The sequence below is a fragment of the Carassius carassius genome, chromosome 41, assembly GCF_963082965.1.
Source record: "Carassius carassius chromosome 41, fCarCar2.1, whole genome shotgun sequence".
NCBI classification, from domain to species: Eukaryota; Metazoa; Chordata; class Actinopteri; order Cypriniformes; family Cyprinidae; genus Carassius; species Carassius carassius.
The window spans coordinates 21,890,466-21,917,889 of NC_081795.1; the positions used below are offsets into that span (position 1 = coordinate 21,890,466).

At 41.7% G+C, this 27,424-nt stretch overlaps 1 protein-coding gene across 2 annotated transcripts in view; it reads left to right on the plus strand.

Annotated features, from left to right (window-relative positions):
- amotl1 (angiomotin like 1) overlaps positions 1-27,424 on the plus strand; it is a 193,138-nt gene that overhangs the window by 19,742 nt on the left and 145,972 nt on the right. The window contains exons 2-5 of one of the 2 annotated variants that reach the window (XM_059533483.1): positions 1,122-2,274; positions 2,603-2,924; positions 3,094-3,238; positions 3,440-3,520. In XM_059533483.1, coding sequence (XP_059389466.1) covers positions 1,130-2,274; positions 2,603-2,924; positions 3,094-3,238; positions 3,440-3,520 — 1,693 coding nt within the window. In that variant the 5' untranslated portion in view covers positions 1,122-1,129. Of the gene's footprint in view, positions 1-1,074; positions 2,275-2,602; positions 2,925-3,093; positions 3,239-3,439; positions 3,521-27,424 lie in introns of those variants that run through there. The other variant, XM_059533484.1, reaches the window with a different exon arrangement.

The following is a 27,424-nucleotide window of genomic DNA, read 5'->3' on the forward strand; positions in this document are numbered from 1 at the left end:
GACAAAACAAAAACATCTGCAGCAGCAGCTATATATCCAGCACCCGGGGAGCAACTGGGGGTTCAGTGCCTTGCTGAAGGGCACTTCAGCCATGGGTATTGAGGTTGGAAGAGAGCACTGTTCATTCACTCCCTCCCACCTACAACTCCTACCAGCACCGAGACTCAAACGTCCAACTCTGTAACCATTTGGCCACAGCTGCCCCAAAGCTACATGGTTGTATTTATCCCTCTGTTTGCCTTGTCTTATAGTATCTTGTAGCTTCTATTTGGGTTTTGCAGAAAAAATGGCAAGCCAAGTCAATTTGGTACTTTTTCTTACATTGAAATTGTAGCACAAATAACAGTGCTCTAACAACAGTCATTAGCTGAATACATGATAACTGGCTTTGAACATGAATAAATATATAAATAGAAACACAAAAACAGATGCAAAGACAGTGAAAGAGAGATCACTGAAATATATTTGCAATCCCTTATGATCTTCATCTCCATCATTTTGAGTGGCAGCTTCTCTCTTTACAGTAGATAATCATGGTTGTGGGGTTATGTTTTATTAAAATAAAAAAGAGAAAAAGACACAACTGGTCAGAAACCAGTTACAATTTGAAAGTTACAATTTGTAGAGATTTTGAGAATTCAATAATTTACCTGCTGAGTGTGTGCTGACAGTCTGTGTAGTTGTATGGTTGAGCCCTGGAAAATCAGTAATAAGGTGGCTTCGATAGTTGTAGAAAACAAAAAGGTGAGAATAAAAAACTCTAAATCCTAACAGAAAGAACTATATATATATATATATATATATATATATTATACCAGTATAATAAACTGTTGCATACTAAAATGCTTTGAAATTTAAAATAGTTTGAAAATGTTTTGAAATTTGTATTAAAAAACATGCAGGACTATAGCCCAGTTGCCAGGGCCCAGGCTTGTCACTGTTTATAAGCATGGTCAATTTCTTTTAAATATATTGTCTAAGAAGTAAATCAATAATTTGTCACGTTAATCCTGATTTTTTATTTTTTTGTAGCAGTATTGGATTAATTATTTGTCCATTTTCCTTTTGCATCATCCAAATCATCTGAACATATCCGTGCTACCTTTTGCCTACCTGTGCAGCTGCAGACATGCATGGTTCTGAGGAGAGTGCATCTGGAACTGTGCTTCATAGGCTTATGCAAAAACATCTCAAATATGGAACAACTGGAATCAGAAGAGGGGTAGAAAACGACAGCTCTCAGATGCCAAGCAAACTCACGTCTACAGAAAACCTACTCCTTCAAAAGGAGGGTCAAGTAGCCCATTCATATCAGCTTATGCCCTTGCAGTCGCAGTCTCGACAGGAACCTCAAGGTCAGGAGCATCAAGTGGACAGCAGCTCCATGGAAAAAGCTGGTGGTGTGAGCCAGAGTGGAGGTAGAGCAGTCCAAGCAGCCCAGATTTTGTCTGGGTTTCACACTCTGGAGCTTCCATCATACGAGGAGGCTAAAATCCAGTCTCAGCTTTACAGAGGACAGCAAAGTCAGATGGACCCTCAGTCCCAAATTCCTGACCACCACCACCAGAGTCTTCAAAATCCAGACAAAGTTTCAAACAATTTTCAACAAAATCAAGAGCAGGACTTTCACAAAGAGGAGCAGGACTTTCACAAAGAGGGCCATAAAATCATTGTCCACCAAACTCAGCAGCAACACAACCAGGTTCAACAGGCACAGCTGATGTCAGCAATGTCTTACAGTCCCGCAAGCTCACATTCCTGTCTACCATCATTTTCTAACACACACTCACTCTCTTCCCCTCCTTCTCTTTTGTCTTCTTACACATCTTCAGTCCAGCAAGGAGGCACTGGTGGTACATTTCTTTGTGATGAAGGTCTGGCAGAGTTGAAACAGGGTCATGTTCGCTCTCTAAGTGAAAGGATCACGCAACTCAGTCTAGAATGCAGTGAAGCTAAGCAATGTGTAGGACCATCCATTTCACCTTGCAAAGGAGACATTACTCTTTGTGGGGCTGATAATACAGCAGATTCTCGCTCAATAACTAGTAAGACCTCCATGATTATCCTACAACTTCCACCACCACCCTTAAACCCTCCACAGTTGCCTTTGGATCAAAGAGGTCCTCCCCCAGAATATCCTTCTAAATTCAAGGTACAGACTATGCTTTCGCCCACATTACACCCAAACTCGGACTCTCTGGAACATGGTCACTTCAACAGTGATACCTTGACAGCAGCCATGTTGGAGACAGTGCCACTTATAAATATAGCAAGGTAATGCTAACAGAAACTCAAAGGTGAAATGTGTAATATCTTTACTACTAGCAGTACCAATTGGAACTACAAAAATAATGTTTTCCAAATTGACCTAAACAGCTTATTACTGGTATAGGATTATAACATGTCATTGGCTGAGCATGTTGGGCCATTAAAACAATGTTTTTTTTATGGTGGCTCATTGTTTATACTGTAAGCCAACATAGCAGTGACTTATTTTTAGTTGTCTCTGCATTAAATTAACTCTTGTCGATTGTACTTGTATATGATAAACGAAAAAAGTACACTTTTCACCTGTTTCACTCACTGTCTTTCTGTATTTCAGACAGTGCCCTTTGACTACATCACAGCACCAAACAAAGACATGTCCCATGACTTCTGAGACTTCTTTCCTGCCCTCAAAGGCTTCTCAGCAACAGTATCAAACACTATCCCTATCTCAGTCCCTGGCATTTCCTCCAGCTCAAACTGGATCTGTGACTCAGGGGCTGTTTTCTTGTGTGTCCCCTTTTGGACAGCCTTTTCCAGGAGAAACATTTGTCATGTCAAACCATGACAACCAGATACTGGAGATCCTAAAAGAAGAGAACCTAAGACTTAGACAAGAACTTCATAAGCAAAATGAGAAGGCCAGCAAACTACAGCGGGTACTTTGTCATTATCACAGGCTATTTACTGTCTAAAGTGCTCTTATAATACAAACTAATATGATTGCCCAGTATGATTGTAAAAAAGCACACTGACAGGAGGACATTGGCATGTTTATACTATCGTGCAGCTTTAATTGGATTTAATTGAATTTTATGTTATTTCCAGTTGGAGGCGGAGACTGTGCACCTGTCAGAGACATATGAGAGTTTAGTGAAGAGCTCATCCAAACGGGATGCTCTGGAAAAAAATATGAGGAATAAACTAGAGGCAGAGATCAGGCGTCTTCATGATTTTAACAGAGACTTGAGAGGTGAGATTGTTTATTATACCCATGCTTTTAGAAACTACATTTTATTAAAAATGGATACAAATTTTACTGCTGGACTGGGAGTTGGTAGTTATAACAATATATTTGTATTTTATTTGATTTATTTGTTTATTCATTGATTCAGTTTATTTTAGCTGCTTGGGTCCTGTGGCAGATCTTTTTTTTTATTCATGTGTTTTTCAGATCGTTTGGAAACAGCCAATCAACAGCTCGCCATTCAGGAGACGAAGGGACAAGATGACAGACACTTGTATCTTTCACAGAGTGAGATTTTACTTCTTTTTGCGCATTATCAAAAAAATATGATTGCGTCATCACACAAATATACTTAATACACATTTTGCTGAATCTGTTTTCTGTTAAAAATATGTGTCTAGCTGCTCAAATCAAACCATTTTCTGCTTCCCTTCCTTAATGTCCTGTACCTCTTCCTCTCTTGCACTCAAATCTCTCTCTCTGTCTCTCTGTGTATAATGAAAACTCCAGTATTTAAACTAAATATGTAATAGATACCAAACATGGAATAGGTGAGGTTATATTAAATAGTGATCTATCATAACACATGCATAAAACAGTATACAATACTTAATACAATATACAAGAAATGTAATAATACACACAATGACCTGAGGATGTGTGTTCATGTTGCATGGGTATCAACACATAATATGTACTCTCATTAATGCTAATGCTGACGTGGCTATGAAAAAACTTTGGGCTGCTATTAGTAAATTACAAACTTTGCACCCAGATGGAGCCTTTATTTTTGCTGGGGAATTTAATCACTGCACTTTAAGATCCGTTCTCCCAAAATTTCACCAAACAGTCTCCTGCTCTACAAGGGGACATAAAACATTGGACCACGTATATACTAATGTGACTGATACCTACAAAGTCACACCCCTCCCCCACCGCGGTCAGTCTGACCACTTCTCTTTGTTCCTGCTCCCCGTGTATACCCCGGTCATCAAATGTGTGAAACATACAATAAGAACTGTTAAAATCTGGCTGGAAGGTGCTGACTCCACTCTTCAACATCAATTCTAGCACACAGACTGGAGTGAGTTTGCTGCCCAGTCCACCACAAACTCTCAGATCAACATTGACAGTTATACCAACTCTGTCCTGGAGCACATCAACAGATGTGTGGGCAGAGTGACCACACACAAAAAATTTAAAATTTCCCCAATCAGAAGCCCTGGATGAACAGAGAGGTTCGCCTCCTGCTCAAAACAAGTTTGGAGACCGGGAGGCTTAAAGCTCAACCAGATCCAACCCGAGGAAGGGTATCTGCCAGGCCAAACTCAAACATAAACAGAGGATTGAAGAATACTTCAATTCTTCAGACCCCCGGCGTATGTGGCAAAGCATACAAACTATCACAGAATGCAAACCACCTAACACTGTGCCCCCTTCCAGCTCTGCCTCCCTCTCTGACAAGCTCAATCACTTTTATACTAATTTTGATCAAAATAATAAGGAAATCTCCCTCAAAGCTGGGCATTAACCCAGTGAACTGCCTCTCACACTTTCCACCTCAGATGTTACTCCACTCTGAGTAAGGTGAATGCACAGAAGGCAGCTGGCCCTGATGGAATACCTGGTCATATGCTTAAAGCCTGTGCAGAGCAGCTTGCTGAGGTCTTCACGGACATTTTCAATCTGTCCCTGGCCCAGACAACTGTTCCCACTATCTTCAAAACCTCCACCATTGTACCAGTACTGAAACGCTCCACTGTCTTGGTCCCTAATGACGTCCATCTTGTTGCACTCACCACCATCATTGCCAAGTGCTTTGAGAAACTGGTTGCATCCCATTTAAAATCATGTCTCCCTGCTATACTATAACCATTTTTATTTGCCTATTGCCGCAATAGGTCAACAGAGGACGCTATCTCAATGGCACTTCACTCTGCCCTTACCCACCTGGACACTCAAAATACACATGTGAGAATGCTGTTCATTGATTTCAGTTCTGCATTTAATACAGTAATCCTGTCCAAGCTGATCTCCAAGCTCAGACAGCTTGGAATCGGCACATCCATCCATCTATCCATCCATCCAATATATTTCAAAAATATTGCCCGCCAATCACAGACATTCGGACAGGATTAGTTTTGTCACAGAATCACTGAGTTTGCTGAAAAAAAGTAGGTAATTTGCTATGGAATTATTACAGAGTGTGAGAAAAACAAAGACGTGGCAAATCCGGACAGGATTAAAATAACTACTGTAAGTATGTCTGTGAAACACTCATTTCTCTAATAACCCGCTGTAAAACTAGTCCCATCCGAATAGGGCTTTATAATGTGTTTTTAAATGTTGTGTCCTTAGTGATCAGCATGAATCAGCTCTAGACATGACGAAGCAGTCATCCTCTTTTGTAAGGCTAAACATAGTAGTTTCACTTTCACAATGAAACACATAGTGTTCCCTTTCAGTCGGTCACTCTCGACGCCATGGGATATCGCTTCGATAGACCAATCTACTTCGAGTGTAAACTAAACAAGCCAATGCACATTGGCATGCAATTATTGCATCCAGCTGCCGCTGATCACAGCATGAGTATAAGAAGGCAGCAGGTACAATGCATACCAGCTTTCCGCTTCGGAGCCGAGCGTTAATATCGCTCTGCTCAACTGTGTCTGCTGTGAACTACAAGCTCAGCACGCTCTCGGAAGCTTCTTGTGTTGTCGAGACGGCACTTCAGCGGCAGTCGTTCCTGTGTCGAGTGGATTGCACACTTCAAGCTTCACTACCCCTGTCGTGTTGCAAGCGGCCAATTCCCCTGTGCGCCTCAGCACTAAAAGAGCATTTCCTAAAGAGCAAATTTCATGGGTGCATCTTTGTATAGACGATGGATCGTCCTTATAAGGATGCCGTTTCACCCGTGTGTTGCTGGGTGCGGTCGTTACCTGGCAATGGGTGATGGTCACGATTGCTGCCTCACGTGTCTGGCCGTGGAGCACGCTGAGGTGGCTTTCGTGGATGAGTCATGTTCTCACTGCGGGAATATGACCATCTCGGAGCTGCGAACCAAGCTCCGCTACCTTCAGGGGGGAGGAGTCCCGTTGCCGCTATCTGGGGCTCGTTCTGGCGGCCGACAGACGAGAACCACTTCCGGCAGTAGCGCGGGTGGTTTGAGGGTCACAGTGGTGGGACCACCACTCCTCTTGCAACTCCGATCCAGTGGAGCAACCCACGGAACGCGCTGGGCCCTCTTCAAGGAGCATACCAGCGGTATCAAGTGGGACTTCCCCTGACCGGATGTCGATCTCAACATCGGAGGGAGAGCTGTCGGATGATTCGGCTGCGCTGCTGCCCTCTGGGACGGTGGCAAAGCCTGAGTCGGATCCCGAAGTGGCAGCTATGCTTTCCCTACTGCCAGAAACCGGCCGGTGGGCTCCTCCTCCCTCACCACCCTTGATGGCGGTGCAGCGAAGGGGTATTCGGGAATCCCGTCGGTGGAGCGGGTGGTAGCAATGCTATTGTGTCCTAAGTCTGCCTCCTCCTGGCGTGGAGACGCGGGCTAGGAGGTTAAATCCTTCCTGCCCCCCTCTATACCCTCTTGGGACCTGACTCTAGTGCTTAAATTGCTACAGCAGGGCCCATTTGAGCCTTTGCATTCAGTTGAGCTGAAATTTCTTTCATTGAAAACTCTGCTCCTGCTTGCACTGGCCTCCACCAAGAGGGTAGGGGACCTGCATGCCTTTTTTGGTCAATTCAGGTGAACCTGCAAGTGCTGGAGGAGGCAGACCCAGCCCCGGCTTTGCTCTGTACCGTCCGAGCACTGAGGTGCTACGTAGACCGGACACAAAGCTTCAGGACCTCAGACCAGCTCTTTGTCTGTTACGGAGGCCGGCAGAAGGGGAGTGCCGTCTATAAGCAGAGGATGCCCCACTGGATTGTGGATGCCATAGCCCTGGCTTATCAGGCTCAGGGTGTGGCCTGCCCGTTCAGGTTGCGAGTTCACTGAACTAGAAGTGTTGCATCCTCCTGGGCGCTGGCTCGTGGCGCCTTGCTGACAGATATCTGTAGAGCTGCGGGCTGGGCGATCCCTAACACGTTCGCTGGGTTCTATAGCCTTCGTGCAGAGCCGGTATCCTCCTGTGTTCTCACCTCAAACAGGTAGTGGCACTGAGAGGCCCTGGTTAGTGTCGGCTTGCTTAAACTGCTCCAGAGTGTCCGTACTGTAGAGCCTGTTGAGATCCTTCATCACCCTAGGCAGCTGAATGCAGCGGAGCGTCCGGTGTCAGGCCTTCATGATGAATCCGTGAGAACCTTGGAAGGCTGGGTTCCGTACTGAGACCTAAGTGTTACTCGTATGTGTATAGTCCAATGTATAGCCTTAGAGCCCGTGTTTCCCCGGCAGACTTCTGCCTTCCCAAGAGGGTTTTAATCACCTCAAATTACTCCATATACACCTAAATGGATGCTATATGTGTATTTGCTCCCGAGACCTCCTTCGAGAAGGATGGGGCTTCCGCAGTGTCTCATATTTACATCACATAGTTAAGAAATGTCAAACGAGATGTAGGTTAAGTGCAATATCACACAAGTGCAAACTTGATACTAATCTTATGCAACAGTTAATTCAGAAGTTAATATTGTCTTATTTTAGACACAATGTTGTCTGTTTTGCTCAATTTTGCAAACCAAAATATAAAGACAAATCAGAACTGTTCATCCTGGGGCCACCCACAGCGGCATTTAATTTCTATTTGATTTGAACCATTTCGTGCGTTGAACCATTGGCCATAGTCGCGTTGGATTTGAAGTGGCACTGCACATCAAAGTACCTCGAGAGTGATTCAAAAGCACAAGTAGCCGTATGCTCTCCAAAGCTCTTGCGGTATTTTGATGTCACACACTGGATGATCCGCTTCAAGTCAAACAAGCCTGATGATTCAATGAACCATTCATAATGAACCATTTTCTTCACTGCTGAATGAATCAGCCATTTGAACGAATCAAACGAATAAATAAATGAATCAATGACTTAATCATTAAGACATTACCACCACCTACTGGCAGTTTTATTTTATTATATTATCATTTCATAAAAAAAAGAATAATAAAAAAAATATATCAATTAAAATTTTTATAGTACTAATAATCAAATTAAGAAAATAAGTTACTAAGGTTACAGTAAACCCAACCAAATATGACAATTGTCATCATTTACTCACATGGTCCAAAAGAGTGTAGGCCTATGTACTACATTTTATCAAACAAAATATTTCTTGCTGAACCTACTTTTTGTAATCTCTGTTTGCTGCTTTTCGCAAAAATGACTTTTCAGAGTAATTTCTCCAAATTTGATGTACGATTAATTAGATTAATTAATCACCACATCATGTAATTAATTAGATTAAAAATGTTCATCGCACTAATAAGCACTTGATGTGTTTATTTTGTAACATACAGCAGAGGTGACTCTTGGTCTTCCTTTCCTGGGGCGGTCCTCATGTGAGCCAGTTTCTTTGTAGCGCTTGATGGTTTTTGTTACTGCACTTGGGGACACTTTCAAAGTTTTCCCAATTTTTCGGACTGACTGACTTTATTTATTTATTTCTTAAAGTAATGATGGCCACTCATTTTCCTGTACTTAGCTGCTTTTTTCTTGTCATAATACAAATTCTAACAGTCTATTCAGTAGGACTATCAGCTGTGTATCCACCTGACTTCTGCACAACACAACTGATGGTCCCAACCCCATTTATAAAGCAATAAATCACACTTATTAAACCTGACATGGCACACCTGTGAAGTGAAAACCATTTCAGGTGACTACCTCTTGAAGCTCATCAAGAGAATGCCAAGATTGTGCAAAGCAGTAATCAAAGCAAAAGGTGGCTACTTTGAAGAACCTACAATATGACATATTTTCAGTTGTTTCACACTTTTTTGTTATGTATATAATTCCACATGTGTTAATTCATAGTTTTGATGCCTTCAGTGTGACTCTACAATTTTCATAGTCATGAAAATAAAGAAAACTCTTTGAATGAGAAGGTGTGTCCAAACTTTTGGTCTGTACTGTATATATATATATATATATATATATATATATATATATATATATATATTAGGGGTGTAACGGTACGCAAAAATCACGGTTCAGTACGTACCTAGGTTTTAAAGTCACCATTCGGTTCATTTTCGGTACAGTAAGGAAAAGAAATGCAAACATTAAACTGCAGGTTGTTTATTACTATAAACTTTTTTTTTTTAACAATTTGTTTACAATTTAAAATTTTTTTTTTTTTTAATAAAATATATATAAAATAAAAAAAGAATAAGTAATAAAATACTGCTGCAAAGTTCTCCACTAAATAAAATACTCTGTCTCAAACCAATATCATATAATAAAATATAATGAAAAATATAAATAAATAACTATGATTACAGTGCAGAATTACCAATCCCAGCTTTTAGGCCTGCTCATATTTAAAATATATATATAACTTTTCCAAAGTGTAAAGTGCAGCATCAACAGTTTCAGTTTTTAGACCTGCTCAGATTTCGTTATAGTGTTGGACCGATCGGAATTAAGAGCAACGGTCTGTTTAAATGCCGACGGGAGCTGCGTTTGAATTACAATCGCTTTTTTCCTAGTTGTAGTGATGTTCACACTCGCGTGATGCCTTTTTAAAACCTTAGGCCGGTGACACACTGGCATATTGCACCTGTCAAACAGTCTATTTTGCCGTCAATACTGTTGACGGTGTCCTTTATCAGTAGGCTATATATTTATGCTCAACATGAAGTATAGATATTGTTGTCGTGAAGACAAGATCCTGGTCTGTCGGCGGCCTCCCTCTACGTCACCTACAGCAGAAGCAGCAGCAGCGCGCCACAGAAAGACACAGAAAACGCAAAGCAGCCATCACGCAGCAGAAACGCCACGCTCACGCCATGCAGCCAGTTTGTCACCGGCCTTAGAATCAGCTGCAGGGCGGGATTTGCGCTGAACGCGGAGACTTCCGCCACTTAATATGTTCGTTTGGAAACACGAAAATGTATATGTTCCGCGCACAAAATATTGCATTTGGTCATTCGGTACACACGTGCACCATACCGAAAGCCCTGTACCGAAACGGTCCGGTACGAATACACGTACCTTTACACCCCTAATTAGGGCTGAAATAAACGATTATTTTTTAAACGATTAATCTAGCGATTATTTTTTTCGATGCATCGATTAATCTAAAGATTAATTTTTTCAGACCGATTCGATTTCGATTATCTCCCCATTAATTGACTACTAACAATTTATACATGTTGATTTACATATCTGACTGAAAAAAACATGAATTCCTTAACATTGCAATATATGTTTATTTCTCTTAAAATTACAAAATAAAAGACTGACTAAGAATGCATTACTTTGCACTTGTATAGAGATAGCATTCAATAAAACCTTGAAGCCTTGAAAACACATAGCTTACTGAACACATAGGGCCTAGCTTACTGAAAAAAGAAGTTCTTTCAGATGAAAATAACAACAACTTGATGTCTAGCATTCAATAAAAAAGTTCACCCAAAATACTTGTTTAGAGCAATTGAAAGAATACAGTAACCAATGTTAACTTTAGGGCTTTAAGCTAATACAGAGAGTGCTTTTCCAAAAAATAAAAATGAACAGTGGGAGCCAGCAGCCTGTCATGTACAACCCGAATTCCGGAAAAGTTGGGACGTTTTTTAAATTTTAATAAAATGAAAACTAAAAACTTTCAAATCACATGAGCCAATATTTTATTCACAATAGAACATAGATAACATAGCAAATGTTTAAACTGAGAAAGTTTACAATTTTATGCACAAAATGAGCTCATTTCAATTTTGATTTCTGCTACAGGTCTCAAAATAGTTGGGACGGGGCATGTTTACCATGGTGTAGCATCTCCTTTTCTTTTCAAAACAGTTTGAAGACGTCTGGGCATTGAGGCTATGAGTTGCTGGAGTTTTGCTGTTGGAATTTGGTCCCATTCTTGCCTTATATAGATTTCCAGCTGCTGAAGAGTTCGTGGTCGTCTTTGATGTATTTTTCGTTTAATAATGCGCCAAATGTTCTCTATAGGTGAAAGATCTGGACTGCAGGCAGGCCAGGTTAGCACCCGGACTCTTCTACGACGAAGCCATGCTGTTGTTATAGCTGCAGTATGTGGTTTTGCATTGTCCTGCTGAAATAAACAAGGCCTTCCCTGAAATAGACGTTGTTTGGAGGGAAGCATATGTTGCTCTAAAACCTTTATATACCTTTCAGCATTCGCAGAGCCTTCCAAAACATGCAAGCTGCCCATACCGTATGCACTTATGCACCCCCATACCATCAGAGATGCTGGCTTTTGAACTGAATGCTGATAACATGCTGGAAGGTCTCCCTCCTCTTTAGCCCGGAGGACACGGCGTCCGTGATTTCCAACAAGAATGTCAAATTTGGACTCCTCTGACCATAAAACACTATTCCACTTTGAAATAGTCCATTTTAAATGAGCCTTGGCCCACAGGACACGACGGCGCTTCTGGACCATGTTCACATATGGCTTCCTTTTTGCGTGATAGAGCTTTAGTTGGCATCTGCGGATGGCATGGCGGATTGTGTTTACCGACAGTGGTTTCTGAAAGTATTCCTGGGCCCATTTAGTAATGTCATTGACACAATCATGCCGATGAGTGATGCAGTGTCGTCTGAGAGCCCGAAGACCACGGGCATCCAATAAAGGTCTCCGGCCTTGTCCCTTACGAACAGAGATTTCTCCAGTTTCTCTGAATCTTTTGATGATGTTATGCACTGTAGATGATGAGATTTGCAAAGCCTTTGCAATTTGACGTTGAGGAACATTGTTTTTAAAGTTTTCCACAATTTTTTTACGCAGTCTTTCACAGATTGGAGAGCCTCTGCCCATCTTTACTTCTGAGAGACTCTGCTTCTCTAAGACAAAGCTTTTATAGCTAATCATGTTACAGACCTGATATCAATTAACTTAATTAATCACTAGATGTTCTCCCAGCTGAATCTTTTCAAAACTGCTTGCTTTTTTAGCCATTTGTTGCCCCCGTGCCAACTTTTTTGAGACCTGTAGCAGGCATTAAATTTTAAATGAGCTAATTAAGTGGATAAAAGTGTAAAATTTCTCAGTTTAAACATTTGCTACGTTATCTATGTTATATTGTGAATAAAATATTGGCTCATGTGATTTTGAAATTCCTTTAGTTTTCATTTTATTAAAATTTAAAAAACGTCCCAACTTTTCCAGAATTCGGGTTGTAAAAAAAAAAAATCTCTGAATGCTCCACGTGAAACTTTGGCGTTCCGCGTTTTTTCTATCGTGTCTAATGATTTTGGTTAATATGCACGAGAGGGAGGGAGGGAGGACGAGAGGGAGGGAGGGAGGGAGGGAGGGAGGGAGAGAGAGAGGGAGGGAGAGAGAGAGAGAGAGAGAGCGCTCATGTAGTTTGAAAACATTAAAACATTATTAGGCCTGCCGTTATTATTTCTGAATGTAATAAAATTAGAGGTGGGCATAGATTAATTTTTTTAATCTAGATTAATCTCACTGTGATCTTGAAATTAATCTAGATTAATCTAGATTAATTCTAGATTAAAATGGCTCAGTCGAATTCTGCCGAAGGCATTCAGAATATGTTTGTTACCCAAATTAGATTGACAAACAGTAAGTCTTTGAGAAGGAGTTTATCAAGCTAGGTGGTGCATTAGAAAAGGGGGTCATCTCCTGTTTCCAAAATGCATCACAAAGTGCTTGAAAAAGCTGTAAACACATTGCACAAGGTGCAAATAACCTTACGCCTGTTTCACTCCAATGTTTAAGTTTTTTTCAAGTTTGTAGGTGTCCAGGTACAGAAACCAAATAATTAAATGTAAAATAGCACTGGATAGTCTTCAATGTAAAAATTAAATATACAATCAAACCTACATTTATTCAGACACCTTCAACATTTCTCACATTATTACAGTTTTGCTATATATATCAAAAATTATAACTGGTGTCTGAATAATTTTTGGTTTGACTGTTAAAACTACAAAGTAATTCAGTCAAGAGCAGTGAGTGATTTTCATTTTCATTTTCTTGGATTAACATTACAGCAGCCAGTAGCTAAATTAGGCGCGGTCACTTTAAGAGACGACGAACGCATCCAATATAATACACAACCCATTTTTTCCCTCAACTGTTTACTTTCACTTAAGAAATAACTGACAGTTTTTTCGAGCATAATTTCCAAGGTGGATATTTTGACATATTTTGTATGTATTTGTCAGCACAAGAGCAAAAATAAGCAAATTCGATGTTCAAGTGTTTTGAGACGCCTTTCTCTGCGTGAGCCCTGAACACCAGAACACCGCGGTGCTGAATTGGGCTCTTTCACATCTTTTTGTTTGTTCAAACTGCGTTTGGATTTATTCGTTCAGGTCCAGGAGGGACTTAGAGGAGAACTTTGCAGAAGAGAGCCCGGTTCAGTGTCGCTGTCCGTGATACGTGGCTCTCTCTCTCGTACGCACCGAACACAGCGCGCGAGTAACCAGCTGCTCTGTTCAGCTTTTCTGCGTCTTGTGTTTGGATGCTTTAAAGTTTAAATCGACAAGCGGTAAGGCCTAAAAACATGTGAAAAAGATAAGCTTTCGTGACGATGCGCAGCAGTGGCCCGTCAACTGTCCTGAGCATCTTTTTAGGCTGGCCTCAGCCAGTAGGTTATATAAAATAGCAAGGTGAAAGTCATCATAGCTTGCTTAGTATAGACCCAGCTCCCAACCCAACTTTGAGAATAGATTAACGGCGATATTTTTTTTATCGCCCGATAAGAGTCTCGCGTTAACGCAGCACGTTAACGCCGATAACGGCCCACCACTAAATAAAATGCAACTTATAAATGACTTGTATATTTTTTTTACATTATATACTTAGGAACAGAGTCTGGGCCTAATTTATGCTATGTTGTTAACTATTTACAAGTTTTGTGTATTTTTTTATCCAGGTTTTTTTCTCTTTTTTCATTGCCTCTGACAATGACTTTGCATGCTCTGGTGCAGAGCCTACCTCCCGCATTACTCAGCTGTACACATTAAAAAATATTTGATATAAGGGCTGCTGTCCCATTTTATACAGGAATTGTTCATTTTAACAAAATCTAATTATGTTGTTAGTTTTATGCTAACATGCAATCAAGGTCTTCGGATACTATATAAGATACAAGCTAATTTAGGCTATATTTACAGTGACATTTCACCCTTTTTAACTTATAAACTCCTTGAGATTTTTAAGTCAGTTTAATAGTATTGAAATTCAAGTTAAATCTAGTATAAAAAAGGTTTTAATTGCTTAAATTGCTTAAATTATTTCTATGAATTAATAATATGTTATTATGTTTATTATTTTAGAAAATAATTGTTTATTCTTTAAGAAAATAAGGGAAAGAATAAGGGACAATCCAAATATTTGTAATGTACAATAATATAGGCCTATATCTGCCTGCAGTTAAAAAGTTATCATATTTGTCTTGCTTCACCCATTTATGAAGGCTACAATTATTATTAAAAATAAATAAATAAATAAATAAATAAATAAATAATGTCATTAAAAAAATGCCATCGGCCTGAGTAAATTTTACCATTATAGAATTGGGGTAGTTATTTAGGAGGTGAAAATTCTGTGAAATTACAAATGGCATGGGATTTTAAAGCATAACAACTGAAGGTCTATAAAACGTTAGTCAATAAAGAATTTTTTAAACAGTGGCACTTAAAGTTTTGAACTAAAATATTATTTAAACCATATAGCCTGCGGTTAAATAAAATTCATACCGTATTTTTCGGACTACAAGTCGTACCTGAGTATAAGTCGCATCAGTCCAAAAATACGTCATGATGAGGGAAAAAATAAATATAAGTCGCACTGGACTATAAGTCGCATTTATTTAAAACCAAGAACCAAGAGAAAACATTACCGTCTACAGCCGCGAGAGGGAGCTCTGTGTCTTCAGTGTAGACTACAGGAGCAGCATCTCTGGCAGCATAGAGCGCCCTCTGGCGGCTGTAAACGGTAATGTTTTTCTCTTGGTTCATTTCTCTCGGTTCATGTCAAATTAATTTTGATAAATAAGTCGCACCTGACTATAAGTCGCAGGACCAGCCAAACTATGAAAAAAAGTGCGACTTAAAGTCCGGAAAATACAGTACTTTTTAATGAAAGAACACTTAGAAAGTGTAGGTTGCTTCTGGTGTTTGGATTTGTACTTCAATAAAATGACCTCCAAGACTCTAGCTTCGATATTTGACCAATATTTTGATAAAACATTGTTGCAGTGACAGTTATTTAGTAATTTATGTCAGGAGTGCAAAATAATAAATCCGTATTATGCCACATTTTGAATAGAAATTCACCACTCATTCATATTCAGTCACGTCTGCAGCGGTTTATTTGTGTTCACATAGACTCACTGAACAGTGTCAATAAGGATTTATAGACCAAATGCATATCTGCGGAGATATATGGATATATTTACTGATGTTTACTTAATATTTCTTCAGACAGAATCATTTCTATTCATTTTCCACTGATTTACGCGATCTGATGATAATAGCCCCAGTGCTGTCTCTGTGTGTTTACTTCCGTGTACTCGAGCTGTGAACTAGTCAGACTCTGATTGGACGTTCGGCTAGTCAATCTGACAGTCCAAAAACCGGACAGCATCCGATCGTGTCACATGGTTCGAGAACACTTCCTCGTTCATATCTGATCACAACAAAACTGAAACACCTCTGTACACACGAAATATCCGAATAATAAACCCGCGATTACGATAGAAAAGCTTGGTATGAGATTTTCTTGAGATCTGGGGCATTTTATAAAAAATATAAAAAATGTACATTGGAAATGCTAACTTGTGCAGCGATGAAAAAGGCTACAAATAGCATATTTTTACAATAGTAAACGACCAAATTCCACCCGTCGCAAAATGATGTTATTTCAAACACTCGATCGGGGTTTTAAGTGAGTTTTGAGTAAAAGTGTACTAATCATTTAATAAATTGTCTGATGTAGCTTGATGCTAACGTTAGCTCTAATGCTACTAATAGCAGGTGCTTTTCTTCTTCATAATGTATTTCTGTCACAATAATTTACGTAAGGTCGTAAGAAAATGTTTTGTTGTATTTTTATAGTAAGACTTTTGATAAATAAGGGCTAAATGCATACAGAGACTGAAGTGAGATCACTGCTTTGTTGCTTTGTAAACATTGAAATTCCACAAAAAAGGCTGATAAAGGTGGAATAAAAACAAAAGAATAATGATAAAAGAATAATGCAGATAATGTGTCATACCTGGCGGAGGTGTGAAAGACTCGTTTTGTGAGAACAATAGAACCATGAAACGGGGAGTTTTCAAACCCAAAACACTTACAGAGCACACAGGAGTGTTTACATGTGAGATCTTACAGAGATGAAAAGTGCCATAAATCAATCTGATTAGCCTTCTCTAAAAACACACATGACATGGCCTTAGACTTCCCCTTTTAGGGAAGTCGTGGCCTAATGGTTAGAGAGTCGGACTGGCAATCGAAGGGTTGTGAGTTCGAGTCTCTGGCCGGCAGGAATTGTGGGTGGGGGGAGTGCATGTACAGTTCTCTCTCCACCTTCAATACCACGACTTAGGTACCCTTGAGCAAGGCACCGAACCCCCAACTGCTCCCCGGGCGCTGCAGCATAAATGGCTGCCCACTGCTCCGGGTGTTTGTTCACAGTGTGTGTGTTCACTGCTCTGTGTGTGTGCACTTCGGATGGGTTTAAATGCAGAGCACGAATTCTGAGTATGGGTCACCATACTTGGCTGAATGTCACTGCACTTTCACTTTAGAAAATATTTCATAAAATTCACCGTTTTACGGATTAGATTATGAAATTTCTAATTAAGTTTTGAAAGACTTGTGGCTTTAGCTACACTGTATCTCTAAACTCATATCTTTGTTATGTTTTGTGACTTTCAGTTTCCTTATTTGGTCTTTTTCCTGTTCTTGTTTTGTTAATTGATTGATCCCCACCTGTCTCCAGTTCCCTGATTACCTCCTGTGTGCTCAAATACCCTGTCTGTTCAGTTCTTCCTGGTCCGTGATTGATGTTATTTGATGTAAGTTAATGTAGTAATGCTGTATGTAGTCTATGTTATCTCTATCGATGTTCAGTAAACTCCTCTTTTGATTTATACCCTCCTTGTGTGCTATATCTCAACGCTAGCATACAAACGACTGTAACAGAATCATGGACCCAAAACTGTTTTTTTAGTGGCGTTTTTCTTTCGTTTCGTTTTTTGTTTTCCCCCCTCTCGGAATGGCAATTTCAGCAGTACGACTCCTATGCCTGGAGCAACTGGACCGTTTGCTGGAGGACCATACCAGGGACTTTCTCGATCTGGCATGCCTTACCCACTTCCCCGACCGCTCGCTCTCTTATTTCTACTACACCGGCCTGAGCAAGCGGTGTAAGGCACACCTACCGGCGAACGCTCCCAGAGAGGATTTCGCCGCCTTTGTGGAGTGGGTTCTGGAGAAAAATGGATCTTCTGCACCGCCAAAGAGGATATCTCCAGCCCCACTCCTGAACCAGAGACCAGCCAGCCACCATCACGCTGCACGGAGCTAGAGCCCACCGCAGCCGCAGAGCCCAAGCCAATCACTGACAGGGAGCAGGAACTTGAGAGCGCGACTGACCAGGTGTGTGAGCCGGCAACACCGTGCGTTGTGGGAGTATTAGTGGAGATAGAGGGCATGAAGAAAGGCCCTGCCCACACTTCTGCGACTGAGGGTTAGCTGTATTCGGTTTCTGGAAATTTTATGGAGCAATTTATGGACTGGTTTATGGAGGTAATTCCTGAATCCCCTGTTTCTACGCTGGTTTCATTCAGCCCTGAATTTCCTGTTTCTCCGCTGGTTCCGCCCAGCCCTGATCCTCCTGTATACCCTCCCAGTCTCCCACTCCCACCTCCTCCAGTCAGTTCCTCTGCTCCATTTCCGCTGGTTCCACCCAGCCCTGAATTTTCTGTTTCTCCGCTGGTTCTCCCCGGCCCTGAATTTTCTGTTTCTCCGCTGGTTCCACCCAATACCCTCCCAGTCTCCCACTCCCACCTCCTCCAGTCAGTTCCTCTGCTCCATTTCCACTGGTTCCGCCCAGCCCTGAGTTTTCTGTTTCTCCGCTGGTTCCGCCCAGCCCTGAGTTTCTGTTGCTCCGCTGGTTCCGCCCAGCCATGAATCACCTGTTTCTCCACTGGTTCTGCCCAGCCCTGAATCTCCTGTGTCTCCGCTGGTTCCGTTCAGTCCTGAATCTCCTGTATTCCCTCCCAGCCTCCCTCTCTCGCCTCCTCCTAGACCTGCCAGTTCCTCTGCTCCACTTCCGCTGGTTCAGTCCAGCCCCGTATCTCCGGTTTCTCTGCTGGCTCTGTCCAGCCCTGATCCTCCTGTGTTTCCTCCCATCCTCCCTCTCTCATCGCCTCCTAGACCAGCCAGTTCCTCGACCTCATCTCTGCTGGTGCCAGTCAGTCCCACAGCTCATCCTCAGTCCGTGCCATCTGGGCGCGATGGTTCACCGCAGGACTTCCAGTCTCCAGCTCCGCCTTGGCATGTGGATTCCCTGTCTCCGCCTCCAGCCTCTGAGCCCTGGACTCCTCCTCGGTCCTTCGACCCAGCGGCTCCACCTTGACTAGTCTCCGCCGTGGCCCGGCATCCCACCTGCTCCACTGGCTCCCTCGTCCCTCCGGCTTCACCTTGGTCAGTCGTCGACCATCCACCGCCTCGGGACTCCATTCCTCTGGCTTCGCCTCGTCACTCCATCCCTCCGGCTCTGTCAGGCTCCTCCGTCCCTCTGGTTCCACCTCCATCCTCAGTCACTCCGGCTCTGCAGTGGTCTTCCAGGGCCCCGCCTCCGCCTTGGTTGCCTGAGCCTTCTGCTCCGCCTTGGCCCTCCGGATCCTCAGCTTCACCCTGGCTCTGCGGCTGCTCTGCTCCATCTTGGGCGCAGTCTCTGTCTGTCCTGGTGTCGTCGGCTCCTCCTCCACCATGGCTCCTCCTGCCGTCGACTCCACCATGGATCTCCATCCTGGCTGGTCTCTGGAGCAACATTTGGCTCCTCCTGCTCCGGGCTCCTCCCTCCTACTCCATCCTGGGTCCTCACCTTTGCCTGCCCTACGCATGCCTCCAGAACCCCCACCCTCCCTCCACTGGTATTCCTCTTGCGGTGCGAGGACGCACCGTTCCGGGAGGGGCGAACTGTTACGTTCAGTGACTTTCAGTTTCCTTATTTGGTCTTTTTCCTGTTCTTGTTTTGTTAATTGATTGATCCCCACCTGTCTCCAGTTCCCTGATTACCTCCTGTGGGCTCAAATACCCTGTCTGTTCAGTTCTTCCTGGTCCATGATTGATGTTAGTTGATGTAAGTTAATGTAAGTTAATGTAAGTTAATGTAGTAATGTTTTATGTAGACTATGTTATCTCTATCGATGTTCAGTAAACTCATATTTGATTTATACCCTCCTCGTGTGCTATATCTCAATGCTAGCATACACACGACTGTAACAATCTTACATCAACAATTTTTTTAATATATTTAATACATGTTTTTAATATTTTTATTTTTGTTTTTATGTTTGAGCTTATGTTATGTTGTATTCGCCTCAAACTGATTTTGTAAAATCAAAACTTGCGGACAATGGACCTGGGTTAGTTAGCGCGAGTTGTGCTCGCTGTGAAGTGGGAGCAGCTGGCAGAAACCGATTGGTCTTAAAGACTTCCTCAAATGCCTACGTTAACAAATAACATTGATTTTCGCAAAATAGTAATATGGGCGGCAAGAAAATAATGAATAAAAAGTGTGCAGACAGCATATTTCTACTCAGTAGCACGACAAAAAACTGTTCCTTGCAGCTAAAAAACAGATCGAATTCAGTTCAGCTGGAGGGGGTGGGTTTTTTTTGTGTGTCTTATGAGGGTTTCAATACAAAGCAGGTTTAGGCAAAGTAGCACAAATGCATCGTCATTTTGGTTTTAGGACAACTTTGAAGAAAGGTTTTGATCCACTAAAATTTTTTACTGCTGTATAGCGCAATATAGCTAGTTTATTAGTTATTATAACTTAATTTCAGTGGAAGTTGCCTTATCTCAGAAAAAAAAAAAAATATATATATATATAAATATATATATTTTATACTTTTTCCTCCTTCTCCCCACTCTCAGAGATGGACGTTTCCAAACTTCTCCTGTCCAATCATCCTACTACTTGTCCACTTGATCCAATCCCCACTCACCTCCTTCAAGCGATCTCTTCTTCAGTCATACCTTCGCTTACTCACATTATCAACTCCTCTCTTCACTCTGGAACATTTCCCTCAGCATTCAAGCAGGCTCGGGTAAGCCCACTGCTCAAGAAACCATCTCTAAATCCAGCGCTTCTTAAAAACTACAGACTGGTATCCCTTCTTCCATTCATTGCAAAGACACTTGAGCGAGCTGTGTTCAACCAGCTTTCTATGTTCCTTGTACAGAACAACCTCCTGGACAGCAAGCAATCTGGCTTCAAAAGTGGCCACTCAACTGAGACTGCTCTGCTCTCGGTTACTGAAGCCCTGTGACTAGCAAGAGCAGCTTCAAAATCCCCGGTACTCATCTTACTGGACCTGTCTGCTGCTTTTGACACTGTTAATCACCAGATTCTCCTGTCCACCCTCAGAAAGATGGGTATCTCTGGAACTGCACTCCTGTGGGTTAAGTCCTACCTCTCTGACAGATCCTTCAGTGTGTCTTGGAGGGGTGATGTTTCAAAGTCACACCACCTTGCTACTGGGGTTCCTCAAGGCTCAGTACTTGGACCACTTCTCTTCTCCATCTACATGACATCATTAGGATCTGTCATTCAGAAGCATGGCTTTTCTTATCACTGCTACGCTGATGACACCCAACTCTACTTCTCATTCCAGCCAGATGACCCGACGGTAGCTGCTTGCATTTCAGCCTGTCTGAGTGACATTTCTAGCTGGATGAATGACCATCACCTTCAGCTTAACCTTACAAAGACAGAACTCCTGGTGATTCCAGCTAACCCATTGTTTCATCACAACTTCTCTATACAGCTGGGCTCATCAACCATTACTCCTATGACAGCCAGAAACCTAGGAGTTGTCACCTGTATTTATATAGCGCTTTAAACAAAATACATTGCGTCAAAGCAACTGAACAACATTCATTAGGAAAACAGTGTCAATAATGCAAAAATGATAGTTAAAGGCAGTTCATCATTGGATTCAGTTATGTCATCTCTGTTCAGTTAAATAGTGTCTGTGCAATCATTTGCAATCAAGTCAACGATATCGCTGTAGATGAAGTGTCCCCAACTAAGCAAGCCAGAGGCGACAGCGGCAAGGAACCGAAACTCCATCGGTGACAGAATGGAGAAAAAAACCTTGGGAGAAACCAGGCTCAGTTGGGGGGCCAGTTCTCCTCTGACCAGACGAAACCAGTATTTCAATTCCAGGCTGCAGCAAAGTCAGATTGTGCAGAAGAATCATCTCTTTCCTGTGGTCTTGTCCTGGTGCTCCTCTGAGACAAGGTCTTTACAGGGGATCTGTATCTGGGGCTCTAGTTGTCCTGGTCTCCGCTGTCTTTCAGGGATGTAGAGGTCCTTTCTAGGTGCTGATCCAGCATCTGGTCTGGATACGTACTGGATCCGGGTGACTGCAGTGACCCTCTGATCTGGACACAGACTGGATCTGGTGGCCACGGTGACCTCGGAACAAGAGAGAAACAGACAAATATTAGCGTAGATGCCATTCTTCTAATGATGTAGCAAGTACATAGGTTGTTATGGGAAGTGTTTCCGGTTCCGGTTTACCTAATTAATGCAGCCTAAAAATCCTTTAACGGATTTGGATAATAAAAGCATATTAGTATGTTATGTGTATGCCAGGTTAAAGAGATGGGTCTTTAATCTAGATTTAAACTGCAAGAGTGTGTCTGCCTCCCGAACAATGTTAGGTAGGTTATTCCAGAGTTTGGGCGCCAAATAGGAAAAGGATCTGCCGCCTGCAGTTGATTTTGATATTCTAGGTATTATCAAATTGCCTGAGTTTTGAGAACGTAGCGGACGTAGAGGATTATAATGTAAAAGGAGCTCATTCAAATACTGAGGTGCTAAACCATTCAGGGCTTTATAAGTAATAAGCAATATTTTAAAATCTATGCGATGCTTGATAGGGAGCCAGTGCAGTGTTGACAGGACCGGGCTAATATGGTCATACTTCCTGGTTCTAGTAAGAACTCTTGCTGCTGCATTTTGGACTAGCTGTAGTTTGTTTACTAAGCGTGCAGAACAACCACCCAATAAAGCATTACAATAATCTAACCTTGAGGTCAAAAATGCATGGATTAACATTTCTGCATTTGACATTGAGAGCATAGGCCGTAATTTAGATATATTTTTGAGATGGAAAAATGCAGTTTTACAAATGCTAGAAACGTGGCTTTCTAAGGAAAGATTGCGATCAAATAGCACACCTAGGTTCCTAACTGATGACGAAGAATTGACAGAGCAACCATCAAGTCTTAGACAGTGTTCTAGGTTATTACAAGCAGAGTTTTTAGGTCCTATAATTAACACCTCTGTTTTTTCAGAATTTAGCAGTAAGAAATTACTCGTCATCCAGTTTTTTATATCGACTATGCAATCCATTAGTTTTTCAAATTGGTGTGTTTCACCGGGCTGCGAAGAAATATAGAGCTGAGTATCATCAGCATAACAGTGAAAGCTAACACCATGTTTCCTGATGATATCTCCCAAGGGTAACATATAAAGCGTGAAGAGTAGCGGCCCTAGTACTGAGCCTTGAGGTACTCCATACTGCACTTGTGATCGATAGGATACATCTTCATTCACTGCTACGAACTGATGGCGGTCATATAAGTATGATTTAAACCATGCCAATGCACTTCCACTGATGCCAACAAAGTATTCAAGTCTATGCAAAAGAATGTTGTGGTCAATTGTGTCAAACGCAGCACTAAGATCCAATAAAACTAATAGAGAGATACACCCACGATCAGATGATAAGAGCAGATCATTTGTAACTCTAAGAAGAGCAGTCTCAGTACTATGATACGGTCTAAATCCTGACTGGAAATCCTCACATATACCATTTTTCTCTAAGAAGGAATATAATTGTGTGGATACCACCTTTTCTAGTATCTTGGACAGAAAAGGGAGATTCGAGATTGGTCTATAATTAACTAGTTCTTTGGGGTCAAGTTGTGGTTTTTTGATGAGAGGCTTAATAACAGCCAGTTTGAAGGTTTTGGGGACATGTCCTAATGACAATGAGGAATTAATAATAGTCAGAAGAGGATCTATGACTTCTGGAAGCACCTCTTTCAGGAGCTTAGATGGTATAGGGTCTAACAAACATGTTGTTGGTTTAGATGATTTAACAAGTTTATACAATTCTTCCTCTCCTATGGTAGAGAATGAGTGGAACTGTTCCTCAGGGGGTCTATAGTGCACTGTCTGATGTGATACTGTAGCTGACGGCTGAATGGTTGCAATTTTATCTCTAATAGTATCGATTTTAGAAGTAAAGTAGTTCATAAAGTCATTACTGCTGTGGTGTTGGGAAATGTCAACACTTGTTGAGGCTTTATTTTTCGTTAATTTAGCCACTGTATTGAATAAATACCTGGGGTTATGTTTGTTTTCTTCTAAAAGAGAAGAAAAGTAATCGGATCTAGCAGTTTTTAATGCTTTTCTGTAGGATATGTTACTTTCCCGCCAAGCAATACGAAATACCTCTAGTTTTGTTTTCCTCCAGCTGCGCTCCATTTTTCGGGCTGCTCTCTTTAGAGTGCGAGTATGCTCATTATACCATGGTGTCAAACTGTTTTCCTTAACCTCCCTTAAGTGTAAAGGAGCAACTTTATTTAAAGTGCTAGAAAAGAGAGAGTCCATAGTTTCTGTTACATCATCAAGTTGTTCTGAGGTTTTGGATATGCTAAGGAATTTGGATACATCAGGAAGATAACTTAAAAAGCAGTCTTTTGTGTTAGAAGTGATGGTTCTTCCATACTTGTAACAAGAAGTAGAATTTACAATTTTGGCTATATGAATTTTGCAAAGAACTAAATAATGATCTGAGATATCATCACTTGGCTGAATAATTTCAACACCATCAACATCAATTCCATGTGACAGTATTAAATCTAGAGTATGATTTCGACAATGAGTAGGTCCTGAAACGTGTTGTCTAACACCAATTGAGTTCAGAATGTCTATAAATGCTGATCCCAATGCATCGTTTTCATTATCAACATGGATATTAAAATCACCAACTATTAAAACTTTATCTGCAGCCAGAACTAACTCGGATGTAAAATCACCAAACTCTTTAATAAAGTCTGTATGGTGCCCTGGTGGCCTGTATACAGTAGCCAGTACAAACATAACAGGGGATTTATCATTAACATTTGTTTCTTTGGATAATGTTATATGAAGTACCATTACTTCAAACGAGTTATACTTGTAGCCTGCCCTCTGAGAAATCCTGAAAACGTTGTTATAAATTGAAGCAACACCTCCACCTTTGCCTTTTAGACGTGGCTCATGTTTATAACAGTAATCTGGTGTCATAGTGTCTGGGTTGTGTTCCCTGGGTGTCCACTAGATGTCCTCTTTTCCCACGGTGTCTTTCACTTCATTAATCACATTCCTCACGTCCCTGCTTAATTATTGCACCCAGCTGTCACTAATTACCTATCATCACACCCTGTCAGTTTCCCTTTAGCGCTTGTCTCTCCTTGTGTATATAACCCGGTCTGTCTATAACCCGGAGTCGTTGTTAATTCATGTCCGTCATCTTGTCGTGCTCTTGCCTTGTGTCCTTGTTTGTTTATGTTTGGTTTGGTTTTGTTTGGTATCGACCTCTGCCTGGACTGTTTACCCTTTTGGATTGCCCTTAATAAAAGACTTACTCGCAATTGGTTCTATCTCCGTGCCTCATTGGATCCCTGCCGTGACACTTGGGGGGTGGACTCATTTAAAATAATGTAATCATCAGGTTTTAGCCAGGTTTCTGTCAAACAGAGTACATCTATATTATCATCAGTGATCATATTCTTTACAAAAAGTGTTTTCGTAGAAAGGGATCTGATATTCAATAAGCCAAGCTTTATCATTTGTTTATCCATATTGCTTCTGTTTTTTATTTGTTGAACCTCAATTAAATTGTTAATCTTAACTTGGTTTTGACGTTTTTTGTATTTTCTAGTTCGGGGAACAGACACAGTCTCTATAGTGTGATATCTAGGTGAAAGAGTCTCTATGTGCTGAGAATTAACTGACCTCTGTGACGGGAGGCAGCTAGCAGACGGTCGGTTAAGCCAGTCTGTCTGCTTCCTGACCTGGGCCCCAGTTAGTCAAGTATAAACACTAAGACTATTTGCCATATTTCTAGAGAGAAGAGTGGCGCCACCCCAGGAGGGATGAAGACCATCTCTTTTAAACAGGTCAGGTCTGCACCAAAAGCTCGTCCAATTGTCTATGAAACCTATGTTATTCTGTGGGCACCACTTAGACATCCAGCCATTGAGTGATGACAATCTGCTATGCATCTCATCACCACGGTAAGCAGGGAGGGGACCAGAGCATATTACAGTGTCTGACATCGTGCTTGCAAGTTCACACACCTCTTTAATGTTATTTTTAGTGATCTCCGACTGGCGAAGTCGAACATCATTAGCGCCGGCATGAATAACAATCTTACTGTATTTACGTTTAGCATTAGCCAGCACTTTTAAATTTGCCAAGATGTCAGGCGCTCTGGCTCCTGGTAAACATTTGACTATGGTGGCTGGTGTCTCTATATTCACGTTCCGTACAATAGAATCACCAATAACTAGAGCACTTTCATCAGGTTTCTCAGTGGGTGCATCACTGAGTGGGGAGAACCTGTTTAATGTTTTGATCGGAACAGAAGAGCGGTGTTTTGACCCACGACTACGCTGCCTCACCGTCACCCAGTTGCCCTGCTGCTGGGGCTCTGTTTCCGGAACCGAACAATGTACAGGAATCCCTGAGCTAGACGCATCCAAAGCCGTATCTAGAGCCCTAACATTCTTACTGTCCTCAATTAAAGTTTGGATGCGTGTCTCTAATTCTGAAATCTTCTCTGTCAGCCTAACTATTTCCCTACATTTATCACATGTGAATCCCTCATCAGCGACAGAGATAGATAAACTGTACATGTGGCAAGAGGTGCAAGAAACAATGATAGGAGAAGCCATTACTCACCGTGCTTGATGAAAATTCTTACTGCGGTTGTTTGATGAACTTGTGAAAAACTGGAGCGAGGGAGTGCTAGTGTGTGATGGTTGTGATGGACCATTGCTAGTTGTGATGGCTAGTTGTGATGGACCATCAGTTAAGCTTCACAGACCACATTGCTACAACGACCCGGTCCTGCAGGTTTGCCTTATCTTTCCAACATTAGGAAGATTAGACCCTTCCTGTCAGAGCAAGCAACCCAACTTCTTGTCCAAGCTCTTGTTCTCTCCAGACTGGACTATTGTAATGCTCTCCTGGCGGGCCTTCCTGCATGTACTGTCAAGCCTCTGCAGTTGATCCAGAATGCAGCAGCGAGGGTTGTCTTCAATGAGCCGAAAAAAGCTCACGTTACTCCTCTCCTCATCAGGTTACACTGGTTACCAGTAGCCGCTCGCATCAAATTCAAGGTACTGATGCTTGCCTACAAGACGACCACTGGCACGGCACCAACTTACCTAAACTCACTGGTTAAATCTTATGTGCCCTCCAGAAGTTTGCGCTCTGCAAGTGAACGACGCCTTGTGGTGCCATCCCAAAGAAGTTCAAAATCACTCTCACGGACCTTTTCCTGGACTGTGCCCAGCTGGTGGAATGACCTCCCACTCTCAATTCGTGCAGCTGAGTCTTTACTCATTTTCAAGAAACATCTAAAGACTCATCTTTTTTGCCTGCACTTAACCAGCTAACACTAGCACTTTTCCTTTTCTTGACTTTTCATTTATAAAAAAAAAACAAAAACACAAACCTGGCTATGTGTTCTATACTAGACTAATTGAGACTTGTCATGGCACTTGTATACTGTAGT